The sequence below is a fragment of the Sciurus vulgaris genome (assembly GCF_902686455.1).
Source record: "Sciurus vulgaris genome assembly, chromosome: 12".
NCBI lineage: Eukaryota > Metazoa > Chordata > Mammalia > Rodentia > Sciuridae > Sciurus > Sciurus vulgaris.
In genome coordinates, this window is record NC_136473.1 from 77,138,305 (window position 1) to 77,157,052 (window position 18,748).

At 46.9% G+C, this 18,748-nt stretch overlaps 2 protein-coding genes across 3 annotated transcripts; one reads left to right on the plus strand and one right to left on the minus strand.

The window, feature by feature from the left end:
• Positions 1-185: 185 nt before the first annotated feature.
• Positions 186-16,099, plus strand: FCMR (Fc mu receptor). 2 transcript variants are annotated; one of them, XM_079107063.1, is made up of 8 exons: positions 186-324; positions 6,004-6,336; positions 7,089-7,220; positions 8,149-8,365; positions 9,806-9,936; positions 10,313-10,450; positions 10,645-10,703; positions 13,019-14,820. In XM_079107063.1, exons 1-8 carry the CDS (start codon positions 288-290, stop codon positions 13,184-13,186), a joined length of 1,215 nt encoding a protein of 404 aa, XP_078963189.1. In that variant the 5' UTR covers positions 186-287; the 3' UTR covers positions 13,187-14,820. The 2 variants fall into 2 exon arrangements, with proteins under 2 accessions (XP_078963189.1, XP_078963188.1); XM_079107062.1 differs by lacking the exon at positions 7,089-7,220 and having other exon boundaries at positions 273-324; positions 13,019-16,099.
• IL24 (interleukin 24) lies at positions 15,049-18,442 on the minus strand (the record flags this gene model as incomplete). The annotated part of the gene is given in 7 exon segments (XM_079106483.1): positions 15,049-15,134; positions 16,090-16,092; positions 16,098-16,263; positions 16,390-16,641; positions 16,643-16,749; positions 17,537-17,599; positions 18,272-18,442. Coding segments are annotated over 7 exon segments (846 nt in total). The 3' UTR covers positions 15,049-15,050.
• Positions 18,443-18,748: the final 306 nt, after the last annotated feature.

The following is an 18,748-nucleotide window of genomic DNA, read 5'->3' on the forward strand; positions in this document are numbered from 1 at the left end:
CGGTGCTTGCTAATAATCTCAAGAGCTTCCTAGAGGCCCTTTGAACCCTGGTGACCCATTCTCACCCAACACAACATGTTTTCTCAACTCCTGACTTCCGCTGTGGTTTTCTGGTATTTTTCTTTTTTAGGCTAAGACTAGTTAGCAAACATGACAGGTTGTCATTTCCTCATTTTCAAGCCTTTGCCCCTCAAGGGAGCCAGAATCTCTTTCAAGCTCCCGATGGTGAAGGGCTCTTGGGTTGGCAGTGGGTCTCTGCTCCTGCTGCAGAGGCTTTGGAAAGAACCATGGGCCTCTGGCTTTGGTCACTTTACTTCCTGCCAGGTAAGTGTATGGGGAAACACTTCAGACTTTATATGAAGTGGCCACAGGCAATCAATTGCCAGGCATCTCCGTCCCTAATGTTCCTGGGTGGATTCAATTGAAAACTGGGACAAGGATGGAGCCCACCTGAGATACTGGAGCACCCTTGCTCCCTGCTCAGGTCCCTCTCCCCACACCAGGCAGTTTAGGCCAGGTGTAACTCTTAAGGGCTGAAAATATCTCGTTTCCTAGATATATTTACCTTTTTTTTTGGGGGGGGGGCAGGGGTAGGTACCAGGGATTGAACTCAAGGGCATTTAACCACTGAGCCACATCCCCAGCCCTATTTCATATTTTATTTAGAGACAGGTTTTCACTGAGTTGCTTAGCACCTCATTTTTCCTGAGGCTGGCTCTGAACTTGCTGTCCTCCTGCCTCGGCCTCCCAAGCCGCTGGGATTACAGGTGTATGCCATTGCGCCCGGTCATATTTACCTTTAATATGGGATCTGAAAGCTGGTGCCTCCAAAGATCTTTCTTCTGACCACCACATTCTCTTTCTATAGAACTTTTTCACTCCTGAATTTCCAACTTTCAACTCTGAAGGAAGACTCCCTAATCCATTCATCAGTCTCATTCTATTTTCTGAATTCCATGTTTCAGTTTACAGCTGTCTCCTGGACACCCCCACTTCACTATCCCACTAAGATTTGAAACACAGCTCATGCCTAACACTTTGCCTCCCGCTCCTCATTGGTCCCATCCAAACCAGCTATTTCATCTGTAATAAGTATCTGTAACGTCAGCCACAAAAGGCCAGAATGACTTTTTACCACCTTTTCCCATTTAGCCCCAACCAGACGTAGGTCCAATCAATGGCCAATTTGCGTAGCTTACCAGAATGAGAAGCAATGGCAGTCTCTTCCAGCAAGGTCACAGAGGAAATGGAAAGGGGTCAAATACACAATCATCTCTCAACTATCTTCCCTACTTTCTCCTTCTCAGCCTGAATTCAAGTTCGGGTACATCTTCCTACAGCTTGACACTAATCATAGGCTTGTTCTTTCCAAACCTTCGATGGTTCCCACTGCCTGCTGACTTAAGTGCACACACTCCTGAACTTTGCTCTAGCCAAACAGGACTACTCCTTGAACCTGTGCCACATGCCCTCCTCACTCGTGGTATTCCTTTTGCCAGGAATATCCTTCGTTTCCCCTTCACCTCTTAGGAGTTCCTCAAAGTCCATCTCAGACTGCACTTCCTTTCCATAGACTTTCCTGAGCCCCCTCTTTTGAACTCAGAATACTGATTACATTCATATTGTGGCTCCATGTGTGTTCATTTGGTTGATTAAATGATAAGCTCCTTGAGGATCTAAATGGGTTTTTTATTCAAAATTTCTCTTTGTGATGTCTTCGATATTGGAGAAACTCAAATAACTGTTACATTGAAAAAGTCTTAAAAGCCCAAGGGAATGGAGTTTTAATGCAATGTCAGACCCTCTGAGAGGTAGTGGGATGTACATGTGCACAATGGATGGCGAATCCAACTTAAGCTGAGAAGGCAGAGGGGTTGGGTGGAGTGGAAGCTCTAAAGGTGTAAAGGGTACTTAAATCGTACCACTTCCATCCACCCTGAGCAGCAGCCCCATCCTAGCTGGACCACAGGGACTTTTCTCCCCCCAGGAGGGGGGAAGGAATGTGCAGGCCCAGGAGGATGTGCCCACCCCAAGCCTGCACCTGCTCCCCAAGTCCAAATGGCTCTGAGCCGACTCGCAGTGATTGTGCAAGCTTCTGTTCTGAGTCTTCCTCTTGAGTTTGACTCCTGGCCTATGGAACTGGCTACAGGTGGCTATTTGGGAAGGAGGTGGGAAGTATGGAGACTGTACCTGCAAGCTGAGGTTATCTCCTACATATATATATGCCAAGATTTTTGTGGTGTAGGCAGGAGTCAGAGATGATAAAGAAGGAAGATGGGCCAGAGGCTGAGGACAGGATACCTGGGGCCATTTTTCCCTGCATAGCTATGTTTTAAAGTGAACATCCAAGGAATATGTAAGTTTATCAAGATGGGAGAACACAAAATATTTTTTCAGCAGTTTATTGGCTTGATTTATAACTTTAAAATATTTGGTATTCAGGCCTTCATTTGTAATCCTGCTCTAGATCCTGCACATGTTGGTGTGGACTGGGTCCCCAGAGCCCAGTGCAGGAGGCACAAGCTGTAGACTAGATCCCTATGTGGAGTTATATCTAAAGTGAGGCAATAACGTAGGGTGTGGACTCTCAAAACTTTTTCTCCTTGATGCCTTATAATAATACCTACTTATAATAATACCTACCTGATGTTGTGATCCAGTCCAATCTCTGTAGAGTGGGCATTAACAGCTACTGAAGTAGGTAAGCTAGTGTGGGAAGAGAGGGTGGGGGGACAGAGAAAGAACACACCAAGTACCAGCCCAACCTTGAGAGGTAGGTGAAGGAGAAGAAAGGGGACTGAGCAGGAGCAGCCCTGAGAGTCTGGTGTCAGTCTGGAGAGTGTTTCAGAGTGGGAGGGCTTGGATTTGTCAAATGCTGGTGAGGGGACAATAAAATAAAGACAAAGAAGTGACCATGGAAGTAAGGACAGTTTCAATGACCTCAATACAGTTTAGGCCAAATGTTAGAGGCAAAATCCTGACATAAGTGGATTATAGAGAAATGGTAGGTGTGGAAATGAATTTCATTTGTTGAATTTAATGATGCACTTGAAAAAGAGAACAAGAAGGTAGGTGGCAGGTGGAAGGGGTGTAAAGGTCAACTAAGTAATTCCTAAAGGTGGCACTATCACAGCCTGTGTGTAGGCATAGGACAGCGCTGGAACAGGAGAAACCAGTGACAAGGCAGAGAAAAGGGATGATTATAGACAGAAGTTCTAAAACAGTTAGGAAGGGCAGGTGTGGGATGCAGGTAGAGGGATGAACTGTGGACCCTTCTCTCTCTGTAACAGGTCAAAGGGCAGGCAGCTAGCCTGCACACACCTAGCTTGCTATAAGTGAAATGGGAAGCCAAGTGGGATGTTTCTTATCCTCTTTCAAAGATTTCAAATATTCCATACCCCTTCAATAGACATGAAGTCGGAGGTCAGCTCTCCTCTTCCTGACATTCTGCTCTGATTGAGTTGATCAGGTCCTCCTCCCCACTCCCACCTGAGTCTATCTTCAGAGTATCCTCAGACACCACGATCCTATGGATACTTATCTTACTTTGTACCATGAACATTCTGGGGTATTTTCCATATTCCAAACGTGTTTACAGACAATTATCTATTTAGAGTGACTTTTTAAACCATTACTCTCTCTCCCTTATCATTACCATGAAAAAGGAAGTCACAATTTAAAGATTAATGCCATTAAGGTAGTAGCCTCTCTAAAATATGAATATTAACAGTTTGGATACTTTCTCCAACCCTCCCTTTCTTCCCCAGGATCAATTTTAAAGGTAGTTTTATACAGCCTAAGATTGAAGAAGTTCACGGGCACTTGGGACATCATGACTAAGGGTAGGACCACTGTGCCATTTTAGAATTCTAAACCAGGAGATTATTATCTACCTTTACTCTGTTTGGGAAATCTTACTTTTCCAAGTCTTGGGTGCAGATTAGAAGCTACCATTAATGCCCAGGATAGCTGGTCACTTTTCCTGGAATCTGGTCTTTTCGTATCACCAACTAATACTTAGTAATTGAGCAGAGTTCAAGGCATCTGGCTTTCTTTGAGCTTCATTCATCCAATATGTGCAGAAGGAGGATCCAGGTGAGGAAAACAGGCATTTGCAAAGTGCTCAACCCTGAGCAGAATGAGGCCCCTGGAGGTGACTGCACTGAGGAGGACGCATCTCTGCTCCGCCTCACCCCTGCTGTGCTTTATAACATCTTGCTCTCTGGAAAGAATTGTTCATGTTCCCTTTCTGGCTGGGTTAGTCTCATTCAGAAACATCTGTACACTTCCTCTCTGGGTGCTCAGCTTTCCACACAGGTGTGGGCTTTCTGGGTGCACAGGGTGACTCCCCACTCCTTGATTGGGTCTTTGTCCCTCAGCTGGAGCTCTGTGAGCCAGTCGCTCTTCCATTGCTGCATTCCACCTTATAACTCGATTTCCAGAGTACTTAAAGCAGGATTGGGTTTTGCATGCGAGGTTTTCCTTGCAGGGGGTCCTGCCTCTGCCTTTCCCACCATGCTAACATGGGCTACACTTTCAGATCTCAGGGGGCTCCTGCAGATGCTCCTTCTCCAGCCCCTGTAGCTCACATCTCTGCTCCCATGATTGTTTCCACCTCTTTACCCTTGTCTATATTTACCCTCTACCTGGGATATCCTGATATAGAACCCTCAAGTCCCACCACTCTCCTGATCTTTCCTTGACACCCACTTGACTGAACTCCTTGCAGCTGTCCTGAAGGCATGCTCTGGGGAGATACATCTCCCTAAGTAGGAGGACTTCTTTCCATCATAGCCATGAATGTGCTCTCTTCTCTCTTGCATCCTTGCCCTGGAGGGGACCATTCTTACTATCTGAAAGACTCTATTCTTCACCACAGCCCTCCACCCCACCCCCACACAAACACATTTTACCATAAGAACCCTCTTTCTGGAAACATTCTGACACTTATTGGGACGCGCTTAGTTGATCATTAATCATCTCTGTCTTACCCTCTTCCGTAGCTGGCTGAGCTGCATTAGACCTGCCTTCTCTCACCCAAAGCACAAGCCTCTGGATGTCAGGCACTTGTGACACCCATCTTTTATCCCTCCCTGCTTCACACCCTGTCAACACACAGTGTGCCCACACCCCCACCCACATCCACTCACACACCTCTCCTTCGAGCTCCCCATCTGGGTGACAAGTGTCAGAATTCTCAGTTGCCCTCTATGCCCATTCCTTCAGGTCACAACTTAGATGTCACATCTTCCAAAAAGCCTTCCTCTAACTACCCTACCCCCAACAGCAGCCTGGATCAGGGGCCCCTGCTGGCTCCTTCCAAGAAACCCCGTGCTCTCTCTGTCATGGAATTGATTACTCTCTGCTGTACAGCCTGGCTGTTGATATTGCTCACTACATGGTTTGTTCTGTGAGGGAGGGATGCTCATGACAGGCATTCAGTAGGTACTTACTGAATGATTTAATACAGAGAGCTGGTGGGATGAATGATTCGCTGAAAGAATGTAAGCAAAACAAAACTGGAAAAGAAAACCTGCTGTAGCAAAACTGATCCACATCTCCCAGCTCCACGCTGAAGTCCCTTGGGGACTATATGCCATTTGGGGTCACCCTAGGCACGTTAATTCTCCTTGAAGTGGGCATTGTGGTTTTGACTGTATTCTTACAGGGATGATCTGGGTCCTTATGGGTTTGGGCTTAGTGATGAGGCTGGGTCAGGGCTGAGAGCTAAGTTAAAGCATGGACATGGGGGAGGGATGCACATGGACCTGGCCTGAGGTTGTGAATAGGGTTGGGCAAGAGAAAAGCTGAGGAGGAAGCCAAGGGAAGAAATCATGGCAAGATGAGACTGAGGACTGACTGAAGCTGGTCTGGCAATGGGGATAGGGCCACAGTTCGGGGTGAGTAAGGCTGGGTGAGGGCTTGGACTAGGGTGGAGAGAGAGCTAGAGTTGAGGCTATGGCTGGGGTGGATCTTCCTCTGCATTAACTCCTTCTCCTGCAGTATCTGGGGCTCTGAAGATCCTCCCAGAAGTAAAGCTGGATGGAAAACTGGGCGGATCTATTACCTTCGAGTGCCCGCTTCCTGAAATACACGTGAGGATATATCTGTGCCGGCAGATGGCTAAACCTAGAATCTGTACCACCGTGGTATCAAATAACTTCATCAAGAAGGAATATGAGAGCCGAGTCACTCTGAAGTTGTGCTCAGACAAGAATCTGTTCCTAGTGGAGATGACAGAGCTGACCCAAAGTGATGGTGGAGTCTATGCCTGTGGCGTGGGCATGCACACAGACCGGGGCAAGACCCAGAAGGTCACCCTGAATGTCCACAGTGGTAGGTGCCCCAGCTGCTTGGAGGTTCAGCCTACTCTGAAAACATCTGCACTCAGGAAGATTGGGACAGCCATCTAAATAAAAGTCCTCCAGACTTCTATGCTATTACATATTAGCCTGTCCAGTAACAATTAGGATCCACATAGTTGAACTTCATAGTCAACTCACCTCCTGGCCCACAGCACTGTCTACCCACAGTAGACCAAAAGACTAAGATAGATGCTGACTTTGTGTTGCCTATTCCACCCAGGGCTCAAGGGGGGAGGCGGGGCATGAGGTTGAGGAAAGGCCTGAGACTAGTGGAAACGGGGAAGCCAAGAACAAAATCATCATCTATAACTGTTCCATGAGATATAACAAATAAATATAAAGGAAATACACCCACCCTATAAAGGCATATTTATAGGCCAAATTTGTTACTGTCTGGTCTGGACCTTATTTCTCATGAATCCAGTCTTTTTCCTTTCCCCCAGTGACTTCCTACACAAGTACAGTAACTAAATCAACAGTCCACAATCCCAATAGTGTCTGATGGTTTTTTCAGGGGATATTGGCTGTTCTAGGAGGAAAAAGTGCTTCTGTTAGGGAAACCCCAAGACCAGTTTCTTTTCTGCTATTCTCAGGGGACCTTGCCCTCATCCCCTCACTGCTATTCACCTTGACTGAATCAGTTTCTACTTAACGCTAACAGTCCCTTCCCCAGAACTGTCTTTCCCCAAGCTACCATCAACATAATCCTCTTGCCTCCAATAGCGTACAGGCCATTCTGGGAAGAGGAGCTGATATCTAAGTCTCCAAAATGGTTTCATAAATTTCTGCAGCAGCCGATGTCCGATCGGCTCCAGATGGTTGCACATGCCAGTTCTTCTGAATCCATATCCAAAGGTCAGTCCATCACAGGATGAGTGGGAGAGATGAAGAAGATGCTGTAGCACTGTAAAAATGGAGGAGGGGTATGGGTGTGTGTCCAGCTCACCAAGGGTGGGAGAGCAGTTGCCTTCTACATCCTCCAAGCCTATCCTACAGCAGGGACACCTGAGTTAGTTGCAGAACTTATACATCACCACTAGGTGGCACCACAAGTAATGGAGATTGTGCTCCATTCACAAAATCTAGAGTTTTTTTTATGAATGACTGCCAAACCCAAGACTGGACAGACTTTTCCCAGCTGGAGGTCATCATGACTTCTGGCTGCCCACAGGGATGTATTTTACCTGCTGGTGTCTAGTGATTTTAACAACTCTATTTTTCAATTAAAAGATAAATGGTTACCATACTTATAATACTTTCATAGTTCAGTATAAATTTTCTAGTTTTAAATGCATTTTGACATGTAATATTTCCATCATATCCTCACATCTAACCCCATGAGTAGATACATTAGATACATTTTATTACATGAGGATACCCTGCTGAGTGCTGAGAGGGACAGGGTAGCCGGGAAGATCACAGAGCCACAGTTGTGACTGATAGTTGTGCAATGGGGGAGAACAGATAAACACACAAATACAGCACAAGGCAGAATGAGAATAGAACTACAAACAAGGTCATCCCCACTCAGAGGAGGATAAGCTCTTCTTCCTTGGAAGTCAGGGAGGGTTTCTTGGAGGAAATGACATTCAAAGTCAATATACATAGAATTGATTAAATATAGGGGGTACGGTGGGAAGACACTTCAGGCCATGAGGACTGTAGGAACAAAGGTAGTCTGGGCAAAAGGGAAGAATGCATTAGGGAAAGAGCTGGGGGCCCAATCCCTCTGGAGACTAGAGTACAGTTTATGGAAGGTCCCTTTTTCTGACATCTCCTGCAGTTACCACACCAACCCAAAGGACTGAGGACCCTCCAGGGCTTCACCCCTCTGTCACCACACCAATAATTCATCATCCTCAAGCTCCCAGAGCATCCTTGGTAGCCAAGCCCTCAGCCCTTCTGCCATCCACCACAGCCTCAAAGACTTCAGCTCAGGAAGGGCTGCTTAGGCCCCCGGGGGCCAGCTACAACCAGCACACCAGGCTTCATGGGCAGAGGTAAGAGGTCTCCATCATCCAAGGTTAAAACCCTGGCAAAGGAGGCAAGAGACAAGAAACCCTCTCAAATCTCCCTGCAACATCCACTATTAGAGACCCTTCTTAGCCTTGTCTCCAGAGACCACTGTGAAATATACTACCTACGAATATAGCACATTAACTCATGAGTCTCATCAGCATTTAATGTTCAAGCATTGAGTCTGTAGAAAGAAATAGACTCAAGTCTTTCACATTCAGAATCATTCAAATCTGTTTTGATAGGGAAAAATTGAATGGGAATCAAATGAACTAATAAGCTGTTAAGTGTTTAAATCACTTTCATCTGTTTATTTTTTAATGTGGTTACCAGGAAATTTAAAATTACATATGTAACTTATATTGCTAGTGGACAGCACCAGCCTGAAGACTCGGATGCAGTCCAGGGAAGGCAGCAATGAACCACTAGGTGGCAGCATTATAGCAGGTAGCAGAGAAAAATCTCTAATATGGGAATTATTTGTGCCTAAGCAAACACAAACATGTTAATGAGGAAAGGGATCGCCAACATTATTTGAGGTTCTATAAATAGGGAACAGAATGTGAGAGCTAAGTGATTTCAAATAGTACCAGGACCCCTGATACTATTTGGTTTGATAAATCACACCAACTTACCCATAGAGAAGAAAATGAGTAAATTTAACCAATATTTTCCTAGTCTCAACCATGTGACAGGCACTGTCATGTCCTTAAGATGTAAAAAGATGATAACATGCACTGTGTCATGTCCTTAAGATGTAAAAAGATGATAACATGCAATATCCAGTTCTTACTAATACAAGTCTGACTGATAAAGTTTGTAATGGGGCAAGAACACGAGAACTGGAAATATATGACCTTCTGGCTTACCACAATTGGGGAAGAAAAGAGGACTTAATCACTGTCCCTTTCAGAAAAGTAAGATTGCAATATATAGAGAAAACAAAGGGAGACTTCTAGGAAGAGGGAGCACTCAGTAAAACATCTTTTCCATAGTTATAAGAAACTAGCTCATTTAATATTTTCAATAACTGTGAGTAAACCAAGGTGCAGAGTGTTGGATAGGGACTGGTAGTTATTGTCTCCTGCTATAGGTCAGGAACATTAAATTCTTCAAATCCACTATTTTGTATCATCTTAATAACTGTTCTGCAAAAATAAAAATGATACAGATTTGTGGGGAAAGGAGGCTCAGAAAAGTTCGGAGATTTGTTCAAGGTCACACGTCCAAGAAACGGCACACCTGAATCTGAACCCCAGTTTTTTGACGCCATAGACAAGGGCCTTTTGGGGGGGGGGGTGGAAAGAATTCTGTTAACAAAGGGACAAGTCTGAGTCATATTTTAAAAGTTTGCCACAGGAAAGTGCTTCTTTAAACCTATTCCCCTTACTACCTTCTCTTCCTCTCTCTCCTTCCCTCCCCAGAGAATTCAACCGTGGCTCAGAGTCTTCGAGGGAGGACCAAGGATTTCACATCCTGATCCCAACTGTCCTGGGTCTTCTCCTGCTGGCCCTTCTGGGCCTGGTGGTAAAAAGAACGATTCAAAGGAAGAGAGGTGAGCAGCTGGGCCATGGGCTCCAGGCTCTGGACTAGGGTGGGAAAGCTCAGCGACTCCAGCTCCCAGACCGTTCTGATCTCTGCTTGATCTCTCAGGGAAAAGCCAGGAGATGTCGATGAGTAGCCTGGGGTGTAGGGAAGTGGGGTTGGGGTCAGTGACCTGGGAAGGAGTAAGAGGAGGGCGGCCTGAGACCTTTCTTCTTGGGGAGGGGGTAAGACCATCCCTCGAAAGTCCCGCACACTTGCAGCATCTGTAGGTCAGACGCAGCCGAGCATCGAGGAGGGAACAGCCTCGAGTTTGGGGAAGTAGAAGAAGGGTGGCTGCGGGCCTCTAATGCCCTTTTCTTCTTTCTCTCCCTGTGACCACGGAGAAGCCTTCTCCAGGCGGGTCCGCCGACTGGCGATAAGGATGCGAGCGCTGGAAGCCTCCCAGCGGCCCCGACTGCAGAGGCCGCGCTCCCAGAACATCTACAGCGCCTGCCCGCGGCGCGCTCCAGAGTCTAACGCGGCCGGTGAGCGGAAGCTGGTGGCGGGCGGGCGACGAGACAAAAGATCTGAAGGAGCGCGGGCGCAGACTGCGGGCGCGGCTCCTGGTTCGTGGAAGCGGGACCCGCTCCGCGCCCGGCTCCTTCCTAGGGCTTCGCGCTGGGTAGGGCGGGCGCGGGGCTCGGCCACGCCCTCACACCGTCACTCCCATCCCCCTTAGGCCCAGAACGGACCCCTCCTGCGGACCTCGAACCCACGGCGCCCCCAGCCCCACCGCAGGTAAGCCCCACCCCCCTCCTGATTGGCAGCTACGGCTGGAACCCGTGGCCCCAACTCGAGCTAGGTATTAGCTTCAGGGTGCCCCAGATTCTGAGGCCAGATCCAGGGGACACGTTGTATCCGTTCCCTTATTTGGTGGTGTCAGGAAACTAACACCCCAAGGGTTGTGGTAGCCCTTAGTTAACTGGCTGTTAGAGAACGATAGTTGGTAACCTGCAGCTACCTAAAGAACTTCCAAATGAAGAAATTAGTTTGCTGGGAGGTTTAAGCGGGTTTTACCTTACTGTGAGGGAGAACTTTCTAGTAAACTCTAAGGTGAGATGAGGTAGTTTACCCATGACTGGAGGAGGTCAGGCTTAACCTAGATGGTGACTCAGCAGAGATGAAGACAAGATTAAACACCTTGGGTGAGGAGGGTTCTTCTAGGAATGGACATAGGGAACTCAGGTTTCCATTAGGAAAGAAACCTTGAAACCATCTGTACATTTTTGTTTTCCCAAATTAAGAAAACATTTTATTTTCTAAAGTAACCCACAGTGGTTAAAACACTGGTTTCAGTACCCAGAAAAAACTAGGGGTGGCAAATATCCAAGTTTTGGAGTGTAGACTGAGTTCAAGCAATAGACCCCAAAATACATGGCTCTGAAGTTGGAAACCTATTTTCCTCTCTAGCAAAGAATCAGAGGGACAAGAAGGGGTGGCCTGAGCCATGAAGTAATGCAGGGACTTTTTGCTCTCCCAATCCCTGGATGGTCCTGGTCCATGGTCAATACTCAGTGTCTAGGATCATATCTACATTCCAGACCGCCGAGGAAGGAAGAGCTGCTTCTTTAAGACCATGACCCTGAAGTTTCACACATTCCTTCACCTTGCATCCTGTTGACCTTAGCTTAGTCAAGCAGCAACCTCTACCTTCAAGGGAGGCTGCAAAATGTAGTCTCTGGTTGGCAATCCTGTGCCCTGCTGAAAAGGGGAGAGTGATACCCAGCTCTGCCAATTACTTCCAGTTTCTTGAACTTACCCCTCTCCACTCTATTAGAGAAGGCTCACTAAAGCTTAGGAATGGCCCCACCATGCCTGTCTACTCCACCATCCACCAGCCTCTTTCTCTGGAAATACTCTGCACCCACATGGTCCTCTCCTGGGCAGGGCCTTTCTCAAAGCTTACCCTGCCTCCCTACTTGACTCTGATTCCCAACATCAGGGGCAAAACCTTGATGGAACAAATTCATTTTAAAACCACATAAGTCAATTTCAAATGATGAACTGTAACAGGCAATAGGGGATTTTGTTTGTTTGTTTTGGATGTACTAGGGATTGAACCCAGAGCCTCATACATGCTAGGCAAGCACTCTACCACTGAACTATATCCCCACACACCACATCATACACACACACACACTTTTTATTTATTTATTTTTTTTGAGACAGTCTCATTAAGTTGCTCAGCCTGATCTCATACCTTTAATCCTCCTGCCTCCAACCTCCTTAGTAGCCAGTATTAAAGGTGTACGCCACTACACCCAGCTAGGAGATGTTTTTGAAGCAAAACTACTTCTACTTTCCCCTTTTGGAAAGTACAAAACATAAAAGCTCCTTTCAATGAGCACTTACTGAGTGCATACTGTATTTAGGGTACTGGACTTCTAGATCTTAGAGCCTGTATTTAACAACTATGTGATCATAGTCCCTACCATGGCTTTCTGTGGATATTATAGTGATTGTGCCATGTTGGGGTCCTTGGCACAACCCCATCCTCTAAGAACTAATCATACTCAAAGTAGACGATCTGAAGGGAAGAGATGATCTGTCTGGGGAAGAGAAACACCACAATACTGTGTGGTCTGCAATTTTCCTCCCCTTCCCTTCCCAGCCCCTTTCTGGAATGTCATGTCACGGCCCCTCCAAGCCCTTACAGAGATACAGGGGTGACTCACAGTACCTCTGAATTACTCCCTAAGAAGATGCATATTTATTCCACAAGTCACATTATTTTATCCTCAAGGGGATACTCCTCTGGCAGCTGTGTCTCCTTCAGACCCCTGCTCAACAACATGATTTCAGTCTGAGCCCCATTTAAGGCATTTCTTGACCACATTAGTTCTAAGCATTTTCCAGTTATTTAGGGTGAAACACCACCCTGAAAAATCCCCAGGGCTGACCCACTTGATGGAGATCAGCTACCTCTGTGTCTTTGCCTTCCAGAACTCAGAGTCCCCTATGTCCATGTCCCCCATTTCCTGATATGGAAACCCAGCTGGAAAGATACAAAAATCACCCACCCAGATTCAGTGATGCTTACTTGGTGTTCCCAGGTGCCTGAAGCTTCCTGGCTCCATGCCCCATCTCTGAAGACCAGCTGTGAATATGTGAGCGTCTGCCACCAGCCTGCTGCCAAGATGGAGGACACTGATTCAAATGACTACATCAATATTCCCAACCTGATTCACTCTCCAGGCTGTACCCCTGCAGCCAGACCTTGATGCTAATGAGTCTTGTCTGTCTGCTGATTTCCAGTAACTGATTTCCATCTCCTCACAGAGCCCTGATCACCTCACATGCCCCCATCTGTCTGTGCCTTGAGCATGGCTCTGCCCCAGATAATTTTGCACACCTTTGCATCCCACTGTGTGCCCCAGGGGGCTCAGGGTATGCATAGCATTTGTCTCAGTGCCACCTGCTTCCTTTCCAAACCATGTAACAGGCTGTGGCATTTGCAGTGTCTTCAGTCACAGGGATTTTACTGCCCTGGCTCTTAGATCACATGGCATCAGGCTGGAGTGTAGACAGAGCTGCCACTTTGGAACCCCTTCCCTGGGCCTCACACAAACAGAAAGCCCTGGGCTGTGCCCTGAGGATGTGCTTCAACCCTAAGGGCTAGAAAGGGGTCTGGTATGAAAGCATTCCTAGGAAAGGCTTTGCCCTGATCCAAAGGCTGTAACTGGCTAGTGTGAAAACTATTTATCTCACGTCCAATTTATTTTGATGTTATAAAGTAGCCTACATTCTCAGAACCAACATTGTTAGTGCTAGTGATATAGAGATACAAATCCTCTTTAGTCTAAGTCTCCCTCTTTTGCTACAGAAAAGTACCCTGACCCCAGCAGCTCCTGCTCTTGTAGACCCAGTCTTTGTCATCTCCCTACCCTTCTTCCACATCCTAGCACTGATATTTGTACCCTCATCTTTGGTCTGTTTTAGCCATCCCAAATCATTACCTCTCTCTGCTTTTAAAATTTCCCTTCACCTCTTTGCCAGTTCCAGACAACATATGGCAAAGTGGGAGGAAAGTAGCCTGGGTTTCCTAGAGGACCAGGGGCTCTGCTGCAGCACTTCTGTCATGGAAAAGGAGAAGCCCTGTCTCCTATGTGCACTTTCTCTTAATTTTGGGGGCAAGGTCATAGTCGGACACTATCTTTGGATCGATGTCAACTACAAAGTACAGTCAGAACTTGAGAATAATCATTCTTGCCATTGAGAAGATCTTTCCCTGATACACAACACAGTCTCCCCAGGCACTTGCCCAGAAGTAGGAAGAAAAAGCTGCCAGACCTGAAGTGAGTTGCCCTTTATTAGCAAAAAATGTCATCACAGATTTGACAGTACCTCCAGGCACAGGGATATCATCAGCAATGTCAGCTTGATGTTGTCACCTTCTCCACTATCAGATTAAGGGAAGAATGACAAAGACAAGAAAAAGGATGGTGGGGTGGGGTGGGATGGGGTCAGGTGGGGAATGCAGCAGGAGATGAAGTGTTTGGTGACAGTCTGCTTTTTGCCAGGCATTTGAACCAACATGTTATCTTTTACCATTTACTTTTCAAACCAATGCTGACATTTGCCCCCCCTGCAGATATGTGATTTCCATGTGCTAAAGTTCAAAATCATATTCTAACATCCCTCATTGTTGCTCAGAAATCCAAAGACAGGCAAAAAAAAAAAAAAAATCCAGTTTATTAAGTATTAACTGAGCACCTATCCACTGGCCCACGCTGCGGCAAGGATCACGGGAGGTAAAAGGGAAGTATGGGGCACATTATATTCTGCTACCTTCAAGGAACTTAGAGTCTCACAAATAAATGTAACTTTTCAGTTGAAGTGCTGGCAGTAATTAAATAGAGTTGTAATAAATACAGGGATCCACTTTGCAGATTATTCATAACATTCAGAGGAGCCTCCTGTGACTGTTGCTAGGGCTGCTAAAAGAATAAAGTCTTTGAAGATAAGCCTGGGACAACAATGGGACCCAAGGCCAAGAGTGTGAAGTGCCCAGTGAGCAGCACAGGAAGGGACACCTGTTTGAAATTACACGGAGAACAAACGAGGACACTCTCCTGGTCTGGACATTCAGAGCTTGTAGAATTTCTCCATCCATGTCAGGAGAATGTCCACTTCCCCAAAGGCTTTCGACAGAGCTGCTTCTATGTCCAACTAAGGGGAAAGGAGAGCTGGAGGTTATCCGCATTAGCGGGGAGAATAGTGTTCCTTCCCATCTGCCATGTCAGAAACAGACATGATTCCAAATCTTGGGCTGGATCACCCAGGGAATGTTCTCTGATGAACCCGCCTGTCCATCCCTTGTCTCCATCTATGAGGGTTTGCCTGCTTCAGAGACAAGGATAAAGAGAGTAGCCATGGAGGAGCCAGAGTAGCGATGGGTAAAGAACAAGGGAAGAGCATTTGGCACCCCCTAACCACAAGAACCACAGAATGCAGCTTGGGGTGCATATAGCTAGCCACCTGCCACCTGCATCCACTGCGCAGATGAGGAAATGAACCAGGCTGGCCTCTTTCCATCATGTATTTTGCTCTTCACCATTTATTAATAGGCCAATGTATGAATTCTTCCAAAAACAGAGCAAAATCACATTTTGGAAAAAACCAAAAATTTGTAGGGAGAGGTGCTGAGAATGAAATTTGGATTTTTTGTGTGTGTATCTAAATTTAGGAAAAGCGATATAATTTCCCATCATTTTTATTCATACATGAGACCACTTGGGCATTATGGAAAATACCACAGATGTGTTTGGGGTGAGTCCAGTGACTCCTTTCCTTCTCTCTCCCTTCTTTCATTACCCAGTTCAAGTACTCATAAAACTCTCTCACAGGGAAAGTCCCCAATAATGAAATCATCTGGTAGGGAAATATAATAGCATTTTAATTTGATAACAGCGGGAGGGGAAAAAGACCACTTCACTTGTGCCACTTACACAAAGTGTATGCTAATTGATGTAAATAACCCACCTGCTAAGTCGGGTGGGTTTGGGGCAAGCCTGGTGGAGTCACCTAGGTTAAATTCTGCTTGAGGTCTCTGGGGCCCCTTAGTGTGACAGTTCAAGCTATTCTACTTCTGCTGGGTGAGCAAGCTCCCACCTCCTCGTCTTACCCGTTGAATGCTCCCTGGAACAGCAGAAACCGCCTGCACACACACTCACTGAAGGAAAACGTCTCATTTTCCTGCTGGATAACAAGGGGGAAAACTGTTGAGCCAAGAATTAGATAGGAGCAGAGGAACGCTCCCTCCTGTTCTCCTTGGTGATGCCACTGTGGGTCCCAAGGTCTGAGAGGACAGAGCTGAGCTCTGTGTCCTCAAAGTAGTCAATACTCGACTCCCATCATGTGGTAGGAACTGTCTCCCTTAATGCTCATATAATTCCTCCAGGGAGAAGTGTCATTTCCATTTTACAGATTACAAAACTGAAGCCAGAGAGGCTGAGCACCTTGTGAAGTGTCACTCAGCTGATTAGAAGCAGACCTAGATGTGAACCCAGCACTTTTTTCCATAATCCCCATGAACCCTGTTGTGGAATGCAAGCCAGGACAGGATAAGGGATAGAGTGTTCTCAGAACACACTGTTTCCAGACTCCTAGACCCAGCTTTGTCCTACTCACACTGGGTTGAAGTTTTGACATGATGACAATAAAGTTGTTGGCCAGAGAATGACTTCTGGGTCTTGAATTCATCTCTTCTGTTGTGGTAGTTTTTGAAAATGGTGTTCAAATAGAACTTCAGCAGGGAATGGATAAGGTAACAGCTCTCAGCATCCTGGGGGAGGACTGAGTCACTGCAAAGCCGAGACCTCTGCCCACCCTGGAGGGACAACCAGTATGCCACCCAAGGCAAGATTAGCACAGTAGGGGCAGGAGCCTTCTAGGAGATGATGAAGGAATTCAGGGACCCTAGAGAATAGCACCTGTTTCACAGGAGGAACCCAAACCCCAGGGAGGAGGTGACCCACCAGAAGCCACACAGCTGTCAGTGGCAGGCACAGGGCCTAGCCTCCAGGACTCCTGACTCCCCATCTGGCTAATATTCCCTTTCTTTTACACCACACAGCCTCCCTAATATGGGGAGGTCATGAACCCCGAAAGCACTTGAACTTGGACTCTGTGATGGAGAGTTAGTGGGAAAATGACTAATAGGAAAAGAAGTGAGAAAACGAACATTTTTCAACACAGCAATTGTATGCTAGCCCCCTCAGCTCCTGAGGCTCAGCACCTCTTGGAGATCAGGGCTCAGTGCCATTTCTACTCACTCACTGAAATAGGTGAAAGGAAAGCATATCAGCGGAAAAGAGGGTTCAGCTCAATGAATGCCTGTTGTTTACATAAGTGGAAGGAAAATAGAGATCCGTGGCAATTATCTGGCTCAGTGGAGAAAGATGTTCACAAGCCTCAATCCCCACCTCTGCCCATACCCAGAGAGTGATTTACCTGCACACTACCCTGTCTCATGACCAGCCCTGCCCTGTATAGAGTCAGCCCAGGGTAGACTGGGAAGGACTCCGTCAACCCCAAGGAGGGAGGTACTATCCTTCCCTCCATCTGATTACCGAGACATTCTGTAGAACCTCCTGATGCAACAGCCGGATGCTGGTGATATTATCCCGAGTTTGCTTTGGGAACAGAAAGAAAAGATGTCTCCAGGTTAGAGGTCAGCCTGGAAACCAACCCCCACAAGTATGGGCTGCTTTCTCAGACCCCTAAGTCCAACCAGTCTATGAAACCTCAGAGGTCAGAGGGACCAAAGGAGGACCCAGGAAGTGAGCTCGCCCCTGGAGGCGGGGACAGGTCCCATTCATAGAAAATCACTAAGCTTGTTCCCTTGCTCCCAAAGGGGCATATGGAATTGCAGGTGTTCTCAGAGTCTGAACGCAGGCTTGATGAAAGACCTGTTTGATTCCTTTGGTCATTTGAGACGAGAGGAAATAAGTCTGTTTGATTCGAGGGGCGAGGAGGAGGAAGAGGAGGAGGATCTGCACCTGGGCTGCCTCTGTCCTTGGAGCTCTGTCTGCAGCCCAGCCACTCATTTCAGATCATGAACTTAGAGCCAGAGCCAAACACCCAGGATGATGCCTGAACAAATCAGGCTGTCTTCTCTTTTTCCCCTTGAGCCCTGTCTGTTTTACTAGGGGCTGACCACATCTATCTGAGCCTCAGTTTCCTCGTGGGTACCAAGGAGCTTGTGGTACCTCCTGACCTCCCTGAGTTCTTAGGTAGGAAACTGATGAGCAACCTATGAAGGTCTTCATAACCCATGGCTGGGTCCAAAGCCTCTTTCTACTTACCACAGTGTCCTGAATGGCCCTGAAGGCCTCACGCAGTTGCTGGAGATTGACCCCTTCCACTCGGCAGGGCCCAAATTGGAATATTTGGCTCTGGAACCCTGGTATCTGGCTCCAGATAAGCAGGATCAGACTCAGGCAAGGGAGGGTGACCGCCTGTAACCAAGAACCCATCTGCAGCAAAAAAAAAAAAAAAAAAAGGTAGATCCTGCTGAAAGAAAGGGGGGCCTTCTCCTGAGGCAGGACTTCTGACCAAGAGGGATACACCCCAATATAATGCTCTGTGAGTCTGCCGAGGCCAACCTCAGGAACACATAGATGGGACACACAGATGGGATACCTGAGGGTGCCATGGTCTGAATGCCCCAGAAAAACTCATGCTGAAATTCAATTTTCATTGTGAGGTATGAAGAGGTGGGATCAGGTTAGACCTTTAAGAGGTGATTAGGTCATGAGAATTTAGCCCTCAAAGGATTAATC

Bases quoted from the DNA above. Each gene is read 5' to 3' on its own strand.
- FCMR (XM_079107063.1), top strand. From the start codon at position 288: ATGGGCCTCTGGCTTTGGTCACTTTACTTCCTGCCAG. The intron at 10,451-10,644 runs GTGAGCGGAAGC...CATCCCCCTTAG, and splicing joins TCCAGAGTCTAACGCGGCCG to GCCCAGAACGGACCCCTCCT. The intron at 10,704-13,018 runs GTAAGCCCCACC...TGGTGTTCCCAG, and splicing joins CGCCCCCAGCCCCACCGCAG to GTGCCTGAAGCTTCCTGGCT.